Source organism: Bos mutus, chromosome 6 (genome assembly GCF_027580195.1).
Source record: "Bos mutus isolate GX-2022 chromosome 6, NWIPB_WYAK_1.1, whole genome shotgun sequence".
NCBI lineage: Eukaryota > Metazoa > Chordata > Mammalia > Artiodactyla > Bovidae > Bos > Bos mutus.
The window spans coordinates 72248903-72265800 of NC_091622.1; the positions used below are offsets into that span (position 1 = coordinate 72248903).

General features: G+C 40.0%; 1 protein-coding gene across 1 annotated transcript; it reads right to left on the minus strand.

Moving 5' to 3' along the window:
• Positions 1–6040: 6040 nt before the first annotated feature.
• Positions 6041–12637, minus strand: LOC138988192 (male-enhanced antigen 1-like). The gene is made up of 3 exons (XM_070371889.1): positions 12574–12637; positions 8725–8792; positions 6041–6334 (listed from the first exon to the last, which is right to left on the minus strand). The coding sequence occupies exons 1-3, from the start codon at positions 12635–12637 to the stop codon at positions 6041–6043; spliced, it is 426 nt and encodes a 141-aa protein (XP_070227990.1).
• Positions 12638–16898: the final 4261 nt, after the last annotated feature.

Genomic DNA, 16898 nt, shown 5'->3' on the forward strand with positions numbered 1-16898 from the left:
AGGCTGGGTGTAGAGCTTGTGGTGGTTGTTCACTCACTCAGTCATGTCTAACTCTTTGTGACCCCATGGACTGCAGCATGCCAGGCTTCCCTGTCCTTCACCATCTCCTGGAGCTTGCTCAAACTCACGTCCATTGAGTCAGTGATGCCATCCTCTGTCGTCCCATTCTCCTCCTTCAATCTTTCCCAGCATCAGGGTCTTTCTAATGAGTCAGTTCTTCAAATCAGGTGGCCAGAGTACTGGAGCTTCAGCTTCAGCGTCAGTCCTTCTAGAGATGACATACCACAACCTAATGATTGGTGCCATCACATGCCCACCCCTTGATGTCAGCAACCTCAGGTACAGGGACAATAAGACAGTGTGCACGCTGTCTAAAGTTCTGGCTAGTTGAGGCCAGAGCGTAAATTTGAAACACGTTTATACTTTTCTGAGATATATAATGTAAATTCTTTGGACAATAGTCTTAAAATGACTTATTTTGGTCATTGTTTTTTTGCTTTCATACCAAAATATTTTCTCAACTCTGTGGGATTTCTGTTACCAGATGTTAATAACATAGACACTTCATCTTTGACATTCAGGAACACAAACTGATACCTGAGCACAGACTCAGGAACAATGCTTAGAGTTGTGTTAGGAGGAATTTCAACTTCAAAAAGAAAACCATTTACCCCTCAAGGTAGATTTCTTATAAATTGATACTGCTGCCTTTTTGTTATTTTGTTCCAAACAGTTGATATCACACCTTAGAAACATTTCATACCAGGGTGCTTTTCACATAACTGTATCAGCATTTGTCAGCCAAGAATAAGAATAACAAAAATTTTTCTGTAAAGGGCCTGAGAATAAGTACTTCAGACTTTGTGGGTCATGCAGTCTGTCACAACTGATCACCTCTACCATTGTAGTGCAAAAGCAGGCAGATTATGAGTGAGTCAGCAAATGGACGTGGCTGTGTTCCAGCAAAACTTTATAAAAACAGGCAGCAAGCCATGCTTAGACTGTGTGCTGTAATTTACTGACCCCTGGACAAACATGCCAAATAAAAATGGTCAATGCAGCCATTGGCGTGTTAGTAACACCAAGAGCAAGCTAGGAGATGTGTTCTGAAGTTAATCCTTGTGGCTTTGTTTTTAGTCCTCCTTTAGTTACTCACTACTACTTAGATCTCTACAGCTCCAAATGAATGAACATTTGATGAAGTGTCTAGGAAATTTTGGCAAAATAAAATTTTTTTCTAGTCCTATTATATGTTCACTTCATTTAAATACATTTTTATTTTATCCCGAATCACCTGGTTAATTATGCCTCTAGGAAGTCTGACTTTTAACTTTAGTGTCTGTTACTTACTGCTAGTCTGCCTTGATTACAGGTACTGGTGAATCTTCTGAAATTATGCAATACGAAGGTACTTTTACTGTTTCTCATGCTACAACCAAACAAGAGATCTTATATACAAACTCTATCATAGGAAATTATCCAGTCCATATTTAATTATTGATATGAGGCTTTTAAAAGGCATCTATAAGCTTAGAAAAAGAAAGTCTTGTTACACTAAAATTAACTCAAAATGGAATGTGAATTTAAATGTAAAAGTGAAACTTTAAAATTTTAGAGATACGTAGAAAATCTTCAGAACCTAAGCAAGGAGTTCATAGACTTGACACAAAAGTATAGTTCATGAAAAGACAAACATAAACTGGACTTCATCAAAGGTAAAGAATTTTGCTCTGCACAAAACCTTGTAAAGAGAATGAAAAGACAAACTATAGATTGGCCAAAAATATTTGCAAACCACGTACCCAACAAAGGACTTGTATCTAGAATATGTAAAGAGATCTCAAAAATCACAGATGCTTCTAGTTAGCTGGAAAACAGAGAGATATAGGGGTCAAAACTGAGAATTTGTTGAAAACATTTTTGCTAGCTTATTACATGCTTGGTTCTCAGAATTTTTAAAAACTATCAGTAAATGTAAATTGTACATCTTTGAAAAGAATTCTCAAGCACTTTTGACTCTTACCACAAAGGTGTTTTTAGAGTCCCTCCGCCCACCTTTTTAAAAGTAGATACTCTGCATAATCACATTTGGAAATTACAAAAAAGAAAAATTTAAGATAAATAATTACTTTGGAATGAAACCATCCCTACTATCCAGAAGGAAGTACAGTCCTAGAAATATCACATTAATTTCGTTCATTCATTCATTCCACAAATATTTACAAAATATTTACATGTGTACTGTCCTAGGAACCAGATTTAGCAGTGAATAAAACATACATCAGAATCAAAACCCCTACCCTCGAGGAGCTTACATTATAATGATTTTACTGTGATAAAAAGCCCAGTTAAAACAGCAACAAACTGTTCAAATAATGTTCACAATCAATGTATACCTACTCTTAATTGATTACACAAGACCTATGGATCAGAGAACTCTTTTTTTCTTTTAACTTTTTGGACATTTCCTGTAGCATGTGGGATCCTAGTTCCCTGACCAGGGATTGAACCTGCAACCCTCTGAATTGGAAGGTGGAGCCTTAATCACGGGACTACAGGGGAAGTCCCCTAGAGAATTAAAAAAATTTTTTTTTAATTTAACGAGGGACTTCTTTGGTAATCTAGTGTCTAAGATTCTGCACTACCAATTCAGGGGGCCCAGGTTAAAGCCCTTGTCAGGTAACTAGATCCCACTTGCTGCAACTGGAAATCATGTAGACTACCGATAAGAGCCAGCACAGCCAAATAAATACACAAATATTTTTTTTTAATAAAGTAAAAATAAAAATTTAATCAGTGTAGTAAATCAGGCTATATAAATACCAAAATGTATATGATCACTCCTAGGCCCATCTTAGACCACCATGTTATCAAATCTCATCTAAACAGAAGTTGCAGAAGCACCAAAGGCACTGTGGAAAACTTTAACTGGCTCCCCCTGAATCAAATCCAAACCTTTGTGGGGTTTTGGAATATGTAGTTCCTTTTCACAAAAATTTTGTTGTTTATATTAAGTAATGAATATTATTATTTTAAATGAGTTAATAAATATTTTCTAAATTGCTTTGTTTAATTCTAATAACATTAAATATTGATAGCCATAACAGGAAACACTCTTTAGGATAGTCAATAATTTTTTAAAATGTTAAAAATCTATTTGGACTCTAAGACCAAATTTTGAAGATCAATTGCCAAATGAAATAAATGCTATTCCCAATTTATATTTAATGTAAGTAGGGCCAAAATGGTCAGGAAGATGTAAAGGACAAGGCTAATTTGATCTTGTTTTCCTTTCTATTCAGCTCTAGAATGTAATAGATATTCATTTCATACTCTGAAACTAACATAAGTAGAATTCTACTGTATTAAGTGAACTTTGGCAACCTAGTGTGTGTATTCCTATTGCCTCTGTTGTTGTTCAGTCACTAAGTCATGTCTGACTCTCTGGGACCCCGTGGACTGCAGCACGCCAGGCTTCCCTGTCCTCCATTATCTCCTAGAGTTTGCTCAAACTCATGTCCATTGAGTTGGTGATGCCATCCAACCATTTCATCTTCGGTCGCCCCCTTCTCCTGCCCTCAATCTTTCCCAGCATCAGGCTCTTGTTTAATAAGTCAGCTCTTTGCGTCAAGTGGCCAAAGTACTGGAGCTTCAGCTTCGGCATCAGTCCTTCCAATGAATATTCACTGTTGATTTCCTTTAGGATTGACAAGTTTGATCTCCTTGCATCCAAGGAACTTAAGAGTTTTCTCCAGCACCATCAAATTTAAACTTTTAAGAAAAATTATCCCAAATTTGGAAATAAAGCAAAATATTACTATCTGCTTTTGTAAAGTCATACTAGAGCATTCTCTAAGAAACCTGAAGGGGATCATCAAATTCTAGGGGCTGTCATCTTATATGGCTTATTATTTACCCAGTAGAGCCTAGAGTCTGTAAAATTAGATCTTGTAGAAGATCAGCTATAAATGACTTTGTCAGGTAGAAAAGATTATGCTAAATGTTACTGTTTTATGCTAATGTGTCAACAGTTAGTAGTAATAGTAGTGTCAATAGGGCTTCCCTGGTAGCTCAGCTGGTAAAGAATCTGCCTGCAATGCGGGAGACCCTTGTTCAACTCCTGGGTCAGGAAGATCACCTGGAGAAGGGATAGGCTATCCACTCCAGTATTCTTGGGCTTCCTTGGTGACTCAGATGGTAAAGAATCTGTCTGCAATGCAGAAGACCTGTGTTTGATCCCTGGATTGGGAAAATCCCCTGGAGGAGGGCATGACAACTCATTCCAGTATTCTTGTCTGGAGAATCCCCATTACCAGAGGAGCCTGGTGGGCTACAGTCCATGGGGTCACAAAGAGCTGGACATGACTGAGTGACTAAGCACAATGTGTCAATAAAAAGCAGTGTTGTATTTAATTTTCAATCTTATTCCAGCAATCTTTTTTCCATAGACTATGTGTTTACCAGTCTCCTGTATCCTTTTTGAACTTGACTTACCATCTTGCTGGTTCCCTCACTAACTAATTAAATAAGGAGACTAAATAAGAAGCCAATTTTCCTAGCATATGGGGAAGAGGGTCTTTCCCATTTGGGAAGACCAGCATGTACAAAGGCTTCATGACTCCTTTAGAGAATTTTAAGAAGTTCAATGTGGCTAGAACTCTGCTTCTCAGACTTTGATATGCATGCAAATCACTTAGATACAATAAGTCAAGCTAAGGCCTAAGAGCCTGCTTTTCTACAGGCTTCCAGTTGAAGCCCTTGCTGCTGATGCACTAACCACACTTTTAATAACAAGGGACTAGACCAGAGCATAGGAGTATGTGAGAATCTCCAGAGCTGAAGATGGAAACTGAAGATGAATGTGGATCTAGAATAGGTGCTCTAATAAAAAATAATCTTTTTTTTTTTTTTTTTACAATCTACATCAAACAAAAGATTCCTAAGGCCAAGTAGGAAGTTCACTCATTTGAAATAATATATGTGCTCCAGCCCCATTTCAGTATAATTACAGAAGTGGGACTAGGCCTAGTGAGTAACTGCATGAAAACTGTCCTGTTTTTTTGTGTTTTGCTTTTTGTTTTGGCCACTCAACTTGTGGGCTCTTATCCTACTCCTGATCAAGAGTTGAGCCCAGCTTGTGGCAGTGAAGTGAAGTGAAAATCATTCAGTTGTTCAGTCGTGTCCAACTCTTTGCGACCCCATGGTCTAGGATCAAACCCTGGTCTCCTTCATTGCAGGTGGATCCTTTACTAGCTGAGACACAAGGGAAGCCCAACTATTGGATCACAAGGAATTCACAACTCCCTGAGCTCGTTGTTTAGTTGAGCTCAGCTGTATTTGATGATGTCTACTACCATTTAGGGATTCCCTCGTAGATCAGCTGGTAAAGAATCCGCCTGCAATGCAGGAAACCCTGGTTTGATTCCTGGGTTGGGAAGATCCCCTCTGGAAGGGAAGGGCTACCCACTCCATTATTCTGGCCTCCGGGTTGTAAAGAGTCAGACACAACTGAGTGACTTTCAATAAGCAACTGCCATCTAGTGGAAATGAGTTGACATTTTAACTATGCTGTGCTGTACTTAGTCATGTCCCACTCTTTGCCACCCCATGGACTGTAGCCCACCAGGCTCCTCTGTCCATAGGGATTTTCCAGGCAAGAATACTGGAGTGGATAGCTGTTCCCTTCTCTAGGGGATCTTCCCAACCCAGGGATTGAACCCAGGTCTCCCACACTGCAGGTGGATTCTTTACTGACTGAGCCACCAGGGAAGCCAGACATTTTTTTTTTTTTTTTGCTGTGTATATAAGGTGCTTTATTCTCCTCAGAGTGATACATGCTAAGGTGGGTTGGGTTTGGGCTGATGTTCCCATATGTACAGAATTGAATAAAGTGAGTCTCTGAGAAGTCTGATTTGCCTTGATGTGGAGGGGAGCCAGGGAGGGTGAAGATGGATGTGACCACCAGAATGTATTCAGTCCTGTGCTGTTCAGTCCCTGCCTGGAATGCAGGGAGGTAAGGCAGCTCTCAGGGTAGTCACTTCTAGGCAGGGGCAGTCTGCTGGGTTTGGAGGGCCTTCTGTACCACATCTTCCCGCTGGGCATCTGATATCTCGCGAGCCCAGGCCTGAACCCCTGGTGCAGGCAGGCGTAAGCCAGTCATCGTCCTTTTCACCAGCTCTACATGTTCTGGGTCCATGAGAATAGAGCTGTGGTTGTTCAGTGCTATAGCTCCCTCCTCATCTTCATCCTCACTTTCTAATGGTGGGTCTGGCAAATGAAGCCCCAGGGCCTGGGTTTGATCCCAGGTGAGGAAACTAGATCCCACATGCCACAGCTAAAGACCCAGCACAGCCAAATGAATAAATATTTTTTAAAAAAGAGAAGAATTCAAACCCAGGAGAGGCAGTCATCATTGACACAATATTTCTCCTCCTTCGTCTCACCCTCCCCTTCCTCCTCCCTCACCATCATCCTTATTATCACAAACCATTATGATTATGTGCCAGGCATTTTCCTAAACCCTTTACAGGTATTATATAATTTAATTCTCACAACTGCTGTGAGTTAAGTATAATTATTATTCCTGTTTCATAGATGAAGAAATCAAGGCCCAGAGCAGTTAAGCAAGTTATCCAAGGTCATTAACTAGGGAAAGCATAGCCAGGATTGGGACTTGGAGAATTTGGGGTTTTGTTTTAATATTTTTAAAAATTTAAATAAAATTTGTGTCTTTGAAGTCCATGAAGTGAATTTTTTTTCTCATTTCTTATTTTGTTCTCCAGATTTATTGAGATATTGCTGACATACAACATTGTTAAAGTATACTATATGATGATTTAATACATAAAATATATGTAAAATGATTACCACAATAAGGTTAGTGAAACTCCAGTACTTTGGCCACCTCATGCGAAGAGTTGACTCATTGGAAAAGACTCTGATGCTGGGAGGGATTAGGGGCAGGAGGAGAAGGGGACGACAGAGGATGAGATGGCTGGATGGCATCACTGACTCGATGGACGTGAGTCTGAGTGAACTCCGGGAGTTGGTGATGGACAGGGAGGCCTGGCGTGCTGCGATTCATGGGGTTGCAAAGAGTCGGACACGACTGAGCGACTGAACTGAACTGAACTGAACTGAACATATTCATCACCTCACGTAATCATAAATTGTGTATGTGTATGATGAAAACATTTAAAATCTACTCTCTCAGCAATTTAAAAACATATAATACAGCATTATAATCACCATGCTGTTCTCCAGAACTTGCTGGTGCAGCAAGAAAAAAAAGGTTTGTATATAATGGACTACTACTCAGCCCTAAAAAGAATGAAATAATGCCATTTGCAGCAACATGGATAGATTTAGAGATTATCAATACTAAGTGAAGTAGGTCAGAAAGAAAGATACAAGTACCATATGATACCACTTATGTGTGAAATCTAAAATAAGACACAAATGAACTTATTTACGAAACAGAAACAGACTCAGAGATGAAGAAAACAAACTTTGGTTACCAAAAGGGAAAGGGGATGGGGGAAGGATAAATTAGAATTTGGGATTAGCAGATGCAAACTGCTATATATAAAATAGATAAGCAACAGGGTCCTACTGTATAGCACAGGGAACTATATTCGATGTCCTGTAAAAATCAGTGATGGAAAAATATGAAAAAGAATATATACACATATATATATGTACCACTGAATCACTTTGCTGTACACCAGAAACTACACAACATTGTAAATCAACTATAACTTTAATGTTTTTAAAGGTGTACAATTCTTTTCATGTATTGTTGAATTTGGTTAGCTAATATTTTGTTGAGGATTTTTGCACTTATATTCATCAGTGATATTAGCTTGTTATTTTCTTTTTTTGAATTGTCTTTGTCTGGTTTTGGTATCAGAGTCATGCTGGCCTTGTAGGATGATTTCAAGAGGTTTTTTGGGTCTCTTTTTCCGCCTTCATTTTTTGGAATAGTTTGAGAAGGATAGATGTTAACTGTTCTCTAGATGTTTGGTAGAATACACCTATGAAGCTGTCTGGCACTGGACTTTTGCTTGTTGGGAGTTTTTAAAATTACTGATTCAGTTTCATTACAGGTAATGAGTCTGTTCACATTTTGAATTTCTGACTCAATCTTAGACAATTGTACTTTTCTAGGAATTTATTCATTTCTTCTAGGTTATCCATTTGATTGATTCTAATTGTTCATAGTAACCATTTATGTATCTGTAATGTTGATTATAACTTCTTTCATTTGGGATTTTATTTATTTGGGCCCACTCTTTTTTGCTTAATGAACATTGCTAAAAGCTTTATCAATTTTGTCTAGTTTTCAAAGAACCCACATCTCCTGCATTGGCAGGCAGATTCTTTACCACTGAGCTGCCAGGGAAGCCCTATAATAAGGTATAGGGATCTCAGTTTTAGGCATATGTAGCAGTACTACCAAAAAAAGAAAGTTGAAAAGTATATACAAGAAAATATAAGCATATAAAATACTAAAAAAAATTGGGATCTATTCCCCAATATTAAGATAAGGAAAATAAGGGGAGCTGAATTTTCTGGGGGTCTTCAAAACATTAGCTCTATCAGATTTTATAGCCACCTGGAGAAGAAGTTTTCCTGGTGGCCTGGAGCCATTATTGGCAAAAATAATTGACAGGGTGATAATTTGTGTAAGATCTCTGGTTTGAATTAATGTGCCCATCTGCCCACCTCTATGGTCAAACTGTCATTGACCTGAAGCAATGCCTTGCACGTAGTAGGTACTGCATAACTATTTGCTGCAAGCAAGAGAGGAGTATAAGAACTTACTGTGGGATGGAAAACAGATGTCACTACCTTGGAAATCTAATCAAACAGCTTTTGAGGTATAGGGAGGCATGCCTTTGCAAATCAGGAACTATTCAACCCCAGGAAGCAGATGTGGTCAAAACTCCAGGGTCATATTTTTACTCTAGTGACTATCAAAACATTTAATCTGCCCAGGGAATTTATTTCCAAATGACATTCTGAGTGACTGCTTCCATTCAGTACAAGCTGGGTTTTGCAATAATTGCCTTTGATGTCTGTGTTGCAGTCTTCCTTCCTCTCCTAACCCCTGCCACTGTCAATTACTCTGGGAGGCTGCCCACAACAATGGAGACTATTGCTTCAGTAAAGGTAGTGTCCATAGTGCCAGAGGTTACAGGCTCTGCTGAAAGCTATTCTGAGAGCAAAGGGAACTTCTAAGGGTTTGTTTTTACTGATATATATTATTTTCCTTTCTAAAATATATGCCCATCATCACATGGGCAAAACACGCCATTTGTGGCAGCAGTTTCATCTCAGATCTTCACTGGATTTACTGCCTCTGCTGTGGGCAAAGTGAGTCTTAACATTGCAAGACTGTAGCTGGGGAATTCCAAGGACAGGTAGAGAAAAGAAGAGATGCTTTCTAGGCCAATAACAGTACCTTAGTGCCCTAAGGGCTTCCATAAACTATTTCTACCTTCTATACCCAGCATTCTTGAAGGATTAAGACATTTTAGGCAGTGCCAAAGAAAGGAACTAACATTTATTGGTTCATGATTATAGGTGAAAAGTTGTACAGATCCGTCTTAGTTCTAGAATATTATCAGACCCAATTTACAGATGAGGACAAATGAAGCTACCTTGGGATCTAAACTCAGATCCCTAGACTCTAAAATCATGTTCTTTCTCATATAGGAAAAGAGGGGAATGGGAGTGGGAGTCAAGATTACTGGCTTGTTTGGGACAATATCTCAGTAAATACACCAGGACAGTGGCATTCACAGGAATGGGCATAAAATAGTCTCATCCAATATATTACTTTAGTTATATTGGAACAAAATGCTCACCTTTAATTCATCCTGATTTGGGGGAAATAACTGAAAATTTAAGACTATTTTAAGTACCTGCTTATAAATTTTTCTAAGTTTAATAGGTCCTGATCCCCAGCCCCATCATACCGCAACAACTAATCAAAGACCAGAGGCTCCTTTTTCAGATCCTAACTCTCCAGGTTTCTGCTGTTGGCCATTTCTCAGTAAAATAAACACTAGATGCCTGTCATACTGGATAAAGTTGTACTTTGGGTTCCCACTGCCTTCCACAATTCATTACATTTCAAATATGCCCAAAATATAATATAAGCTATACTCATCATAAAATTCTTAATGTCTTTTTGAGCTCACTCCTAACATTATTTAAAATTGGCAATCTATACTTGCAAACATGGTGACTAGAGTTGCAAGTAGATGTGTTTACAGAAAGTCTTCGAAACTAAGAAGTTCACAGAAAGGACATTTTATAATTGTCAAATTCTTATGTGAAATAATACAAGAAACAAATTGTCATAGAGAACGCTGGGTTGTCTACAAGCAGTAAAAGTTGAGTCCTTTAGGAATAGAAAAAGAAGATTTTTTAAAGTGGCTACCATTGACTCCGGAAGGGGAAAATAAAAAAGAAGCTATGGCAAAGAAAGCCATTTGACCTCTTCTATTTGACTTACATTCTTAGAGATGACTTTGTCCCAGGGCCAAGTCTAAAATAATGTGTCCTTTCTGTTGTCATTATTTAAGTTCTACTTATCAAGAAGAAAGGCCAACTCTCAAAAAAAGTTGAATACTTAACTTAAAAAGGAGTTTAAACATTCAGCTGTGGCAAGTCACTGGAATGAGTAGACAAAATTTCACAAGTTTTATTCTGAACTTGTACACCTGATTTTGGAAAACATTTACATGGTAGGTTTAGTTTTAATTTGTCCTACTTCAGTGCAAAATTTCTTGGATCCTGGAAGTCTTCCTAAGTTCCTTTTACCTCCTTTGTAACAGTGCCTCTTAAACTTTAATGTGCACAGACAGCTTGTCAAAATGCAATTCTGATTCACTAGATCTGGGTTGGGCTTCAGATTCTGCATATTTACTAAACTCTCAGGTGATGACAGTGTTTCTGACTGATGGGCTACACTCTGTGAACCAAGACTTTAGATCAGAGAATTCTTAAAACTCAGTGGAATGATATCTCAAAAGCAGGAACTAAATGGATTAATTGTTGTTGTTTAGTCACCAAGTCATGTCTGACTCTTTTGTGACGGTGTGGACCATAGCCCACCAGGCTTCTCTGTCCATGGGATTTCACAGGTAAGAATACTGGAGTGGGTTGCTGCTTTGGATCTTCTGGACCCAGGGATCAAACCCAAGTCTCCTGCATTGGCCAGTGGGTTCTTTACCACAGAGCCACCAGGGAAGCCCAAATGGATTAACAGAGGAAGACTTTTTCTAAGGGGACATTTAAGAGTGAAAAGAATATGAATAGGACTTCCCTGGGGGCCCAGTGGTTAAGAATCCACCTGCCAGTGTGGACACGGGTTCAATCCCTGGTCCAGGAAGATTGCACATGCCACAGGGCAACTAAACCCATGTGCCACAACTGCTAAGCCTGCATGCCTAGAGCCTGCACTCCGCAACAAGAGAAGACGTCACAATGAGAGTAGCCCCAAGTTCACTGCCGCTGGAGAAAGCCCACAAGCAGCAATGAAGACCCATAGGCAAAAATAAAATAAAATTAAATTTGAAAAAAGAAGATGAATAGAAACTATCTTAAACCAGACATGCTTTACTATGGAGAGATACTGGTAGATTTAAAACAAGAAGGAACTGGATCAGATTGACTTATTAAATATCACTCCTTTCTTCCTACGTAGGGATCTATTAGCAAGAGATAGACAACACACAAGCCACTACTGAGGAAAATAGCTAGATAATTCCAACAAAGCCCTAGCCAAGTCTTTATCTTATCTCGACCTCCCTCTGACCCTCATGGCAGTTATATGCAAGTTGAGAGATTTCAAGCATAGGGTGACAGACATGGCCTTTATTCAAGATATTATCTCTACAACAGAGTCATGAACCAGAGTCTACTAACTACGTTTTTACAGATGAGGAAACCAAGACTCAGAGTTGTGGTAATTGCGGAACGTCATTGAGCTAGTTAGTGAAATAGCTGGAATTGAAGCCCAGGTGGTCAGGGTCTAGAATCCACATTCGAAACTTCCTCAAGTATTGCTCTCAGTATTTGAATATCATAGCGCGGTAGGGTGTGTACTAGGCATCCAAACTTGTAGGTGAAATCATCAGGATTCCTCTAGGAATGTAATTAATGTTTGTAGAATCTAAATCTCTTCCAGAAGTCTCAGGTACATCTGCATTATAAGTTTTCTACTTTTACTATCTCCACATCTGTATCTTTCATTTACTCTTCAACCCATTCAGATTCAACCAGGCATCTGACTTCATCACTCACATGAAGTGACTTTTTTTTTTTGGCTGCAACATGCAGCATGAAGAATTTTACTTGCTGGGCCAGGGATCCAACCCATGTTCCCTGCAGTGGAAGCACTGATTCCTAACCATTGGATCACCAAGTAAGTCCCCTAAGTGACCTTTTTAAAGCCCTGGCTGTCTCCTATGTTGCCAAATCTAATATATGCCTTCTACTCCTAATCTGACACTGCCTCTCAATAGCATTTGGCCCAGCCCTCTGGTTTCTCTGACACTGTACCATTTTGTTCTCTGATATCTCTGTTCCCTCTCCAGTCTCCTTTTGCTACCTCTTCATTCTCCATTCGAGCTTGTTATTGTATCACAACAAACTGTGGAAAATTCTTAAAGAGCTAGTAATACCAAACTACCTTACCTGTCTGCAAAGAAACCTGTATGCAGGTCAAGAAGCCACAGAATCAGACATGAAACAATGAACTGGTTCAAAATTGGGAAAGGAGTACATCAAGGCTGTATATTGTCACCCTGCTTATTTAACTTCTGTGCAGAGTACATCATGTGAAACGCCAGGCTGAATGAATCACAAGCTGGAATCAAAATTGCTGGGAGAAATATCAATAACCTCAGATATGCAAATGATACCACTCTAATAGCAGAAAGTGAAGAGGAACCAAAGAGCCTCTTGATGAGGATCAAAGAGAAGAGTGAAAAAGCTGGCTTAAAACTCAACATTCAAGAAACTAAGATCAGGGCACCCAGTCCCATCATTTCATGGCAAATAGATGGGGAAAAAGCTGAAACAGTGACAGACTTTATTTTCCTGGGCTCCAAAATCACTGTGGACAGGGACTGCAGCCATGAAATTAAAAGATGCTTGCTCCTTGAAAGAATAGCTATGACAAACCCAGACAGTAATAAAAAAGCAGAGACATTGCTTTGTGGACAAAGGTCCATATGTCAAAGTAATGGTTTTGCCTGTAGTCATGTCCGGATGTGGAGAAGGCAATGGCAACCCACTCCAGTACTCTTGCCTGGAAAATCCCATGGTCGGAGGAGCCTAGTAGGTTGCAGTCCACGGGGTCACGAACAGTCGGACACAACTGAGTGACTTCACTTTCACTTTTCACTTTCATGCATTGGGGAAGGAAATGGCGACCCACTCTAGTGTTCTTGCCTGGAGAATCCCAGGGACGGAGGAGCCTGGTAGGCTGCCATCTATGGGATTGCACAGAGTCAGACATAACTGAAGGGACTTAGCAGCAGCGGTGGCAGCAGCATGTCCGGATGTGAGAGTTGGACCATAAAGAAGGCTGAGAGCTGAAGAATTGATATTTTCGAACTGAGGTACTAGAGAAGACTCTTTAGAGTCCCTTGGACTGCAAGAATATCAAACCAGTCAATCCTAAAGGAAATCAACCCTAAATATTCATTGGAAGGACTGATGCTGAAGCTCCAATACTTTGGCCACCTGATGCAAAGAGCCAACTCATTGGAAAAGACCCTGATGCTGGGAAAGATTGCGAGCAGGAGAAGGAGGCAACAGAAGATGAGATGGTTGGATGGCATCACTGATTCAATGGACATGAATTTGAACTCTGGGATACAGTGAAGGACAGGGAAGCCTGGCATGCTGCAGTCCAATGGGGTCACAAAGAGTCGGACATGGCTTAGGGAATGAACAACAACAGGTCAGTTAATCTCTGTTGGTCTTTATTTCTTCTCTCATCTTTTCCCTTCCTTCATCCCTCCCTGTTTATCCTCATGACTTTAAATATCTTCTTAATGATGCAAATGACTCCCAAATTTACATTGTCAGCGCAGGCCTCTTCCCTTAACTCTAAACATAGAACTTTTACTTTGACTTCTCCACTGGCTTGTTTTATGGCCATTTAAACTTGCATTCAAAACTCAGTGTTTAGCAGAGCTTCACATAGGCGTGATGATCATACTGGTTATTGAGTACATGGTTCTTTGGTTTCAGGATAAATTTAAAAATTCTTAACCTGGTATCCAAGGCCAATTTGGGGCAGTCTTTGCCCAGAGATCTTTCTGTGGTCATACTAGGATTTCCCTGTTGGTCTAGTGGTTAAGACTCCATGATTCCAATGCAGGGGGTACAGGTTTGATTCCTGGTCAAGGAACTAAGACTCCACATGCTGCATGATTCGGTCAAAACGGAAAAAAAGGCTTACCCAGTTCCTACTCATTTGCTAACTCAGCCTAACTTGGTACTGGCCAATAGTTGCTCTGCTTACCACTCATTCTATGAGTGAGAAAAATGGATGGTACCTGACCACAGGGTAAGTTAGTCTGGCAGGCTATCAATGTCAGTATCTGAATATTCTTGAAAGGTCATTGAGACAGTTCCCCTCCCTCAGTGAACCCCTTCCCACATATAAAACTATGTGAGGCTTGTTGGATGGATTTCCTCCACAAAGTTGTTACCCAGAAACTGGGTTTGCCTTTTGGTGGGTGTCAAGCCAAAAGATGCAACCAAGCCAAAGATTGGAAGAAGTAAGGATTTGTGAAATAAAAGTCATATTTTTGTGGTTAAACAGGAGAAATTTAAACAAGAAAACTTTTCAGCCCTTTGGACTCCTCTCTGCACTGTGCATTGTGTATCTGCATTATGCATTACCAAACCTCCTCTCCTCCCTGCCCCTGAAAAGGGGGGAGGAGTACCTGCTCAACCTTAAAGAGAAACTTCTAGCATCACAAAGAAGACTCCTTAAAAGATAACATTCTTTCTTGATGTTGTAAGGGGTCATACGACCTACCACAGTGACTCATTCGATATCTAGCCCTCTGTCTCAAAAAAGCTTATATAACTATGCCTTTACTTTTAAAGGATGTAATAGTTCTTGGAGCTGAGACGCTCTTCCCAGGTTGTAATCCTCCAATTTGGCTCAGATAACATTTTCCATTTCTTTCTTAGATCAACTGATTAATTTCCCATCAACAGATTTATTACTTGTAGCAAGTAAGGAGAACACCAGAGAGCTTTCCCAAAGCAGTGTCTCCCCAAACAGCAAAATGTGGAAGTTTTAAACGAAGGGTACATGCATACTCATTAAAGGGCTTGGGCGGTATGTGTATATTCATGAAGGGAGAATTGAGTAAGAGAGATTTCAGCCTAGAATTGGTGCAAAATCGACAGAGTCCAAACTATAGTGGAACGAAGTTGGAAAACGTTGACATCATCATTTGATCCTCCACCTCGGTGGGGGCCTTAGTTCCTGCAGAACTCAAAGGTATGTACCAGATTGCTATGTATACTCCCTGAGGAGGAGCTAGAGTTCTGTTTTATTGCAGAACTGTTGTTTCCTGACTGCTTTTCCTTTGTTCCTTCCTTCACTCACTTCCCTTAAGACCATTAATTATTGAGACCCATTCAAGGGCAGTTATTGTGGCCAGGCTTAGATCACAAAATGGCTTATACCAAAGATGACTTCTCTTATGTCAAGAAAACCATGCCTGGTTCTCTTTGGGGATCCCCTCCCTTATCTGTTTAGAGTCACTGTCTCCTTCAGTTAGTCTGTCCTGGTCCAGACTAGGTTAGGCATATCATTAATGGATGTCATTGGCTGGCATGCATAATTAAATAAATGGTGCTTATGACCATGACATCCAAGTACCATGTGCTAACAGAGCTCATAGAGGCATAATAAGACTTGATATAGTTCAGGTGAAGTTTTTCTGGAAGACATAACATCTAAGCAAATTCCTGAAATGAGATCAACTCACCCAAGTCAAGTGGGTCCCTGTTGGAGTGGGGATAGGTTCCCAGAAGTACCATCCAGGTAGTTGGAACAGCATGTGGAGATGGTTTGAGACTGGAAATGATCAATGTGGAGGAGCTGGTGGCAGGAGAGGTAGCAGCCTGGGCCAGGCAGCTCCTTACTGAACTTGTTAAGTAGCTCAAACATTGCCCTAAAAGTTTTGAGAAGGCTTGGAGGGGATTTTAGCACAGGAATGATGTGATCAGATGAAATGATTTGCATTTTTTAAAGTTTACCTTATAAGTCTTCTAGGTGAAGAACGGAATGTAGAGGAGCAGGAATGGGCAAGGGACGTTAATTAAGGCAAGAGATAATAGTGGCTTAATGTTTGAATATGGGCTTCCCTGGTGGCTCAGATGGAAAAAGAATCCGCCTGCAATGCGGGAGACCTGGGTTCGACCCCTGGGTCGGGGAGATCCCCTAGAGAAGAAAAGAAGGCAACCCACTCCAGTATTTGTGCCTGGAGAATTCCATGGACAGAGGAGCCTGGTGGGCTAGAGTCCATGGAGTTGCAGAGTTGGACACGACTGAGCAACTAACACCACACCAATGCTTGTATATACAGTGAATGACAGAACTTTCTAATCAAAGTATAGGATACAAGGTTTGGAAAGTCCCCACACATACCTTTCAGGTTCCAGGTTTTATGTCTCAGTGAACAAGTCATCATGATTTTTTCAGTACTAGCTTATTCATCCTAGCTTGCTCATTCAATACTAGCTTGCTCAAAATCCTCCAAGCCAGACTTGAACAGTATGTGAACCATGAACTTCCAGATGTTCAAACTGGATTTAGAAAAGGCAGAGGAATCAGAGTTCAAATTGCC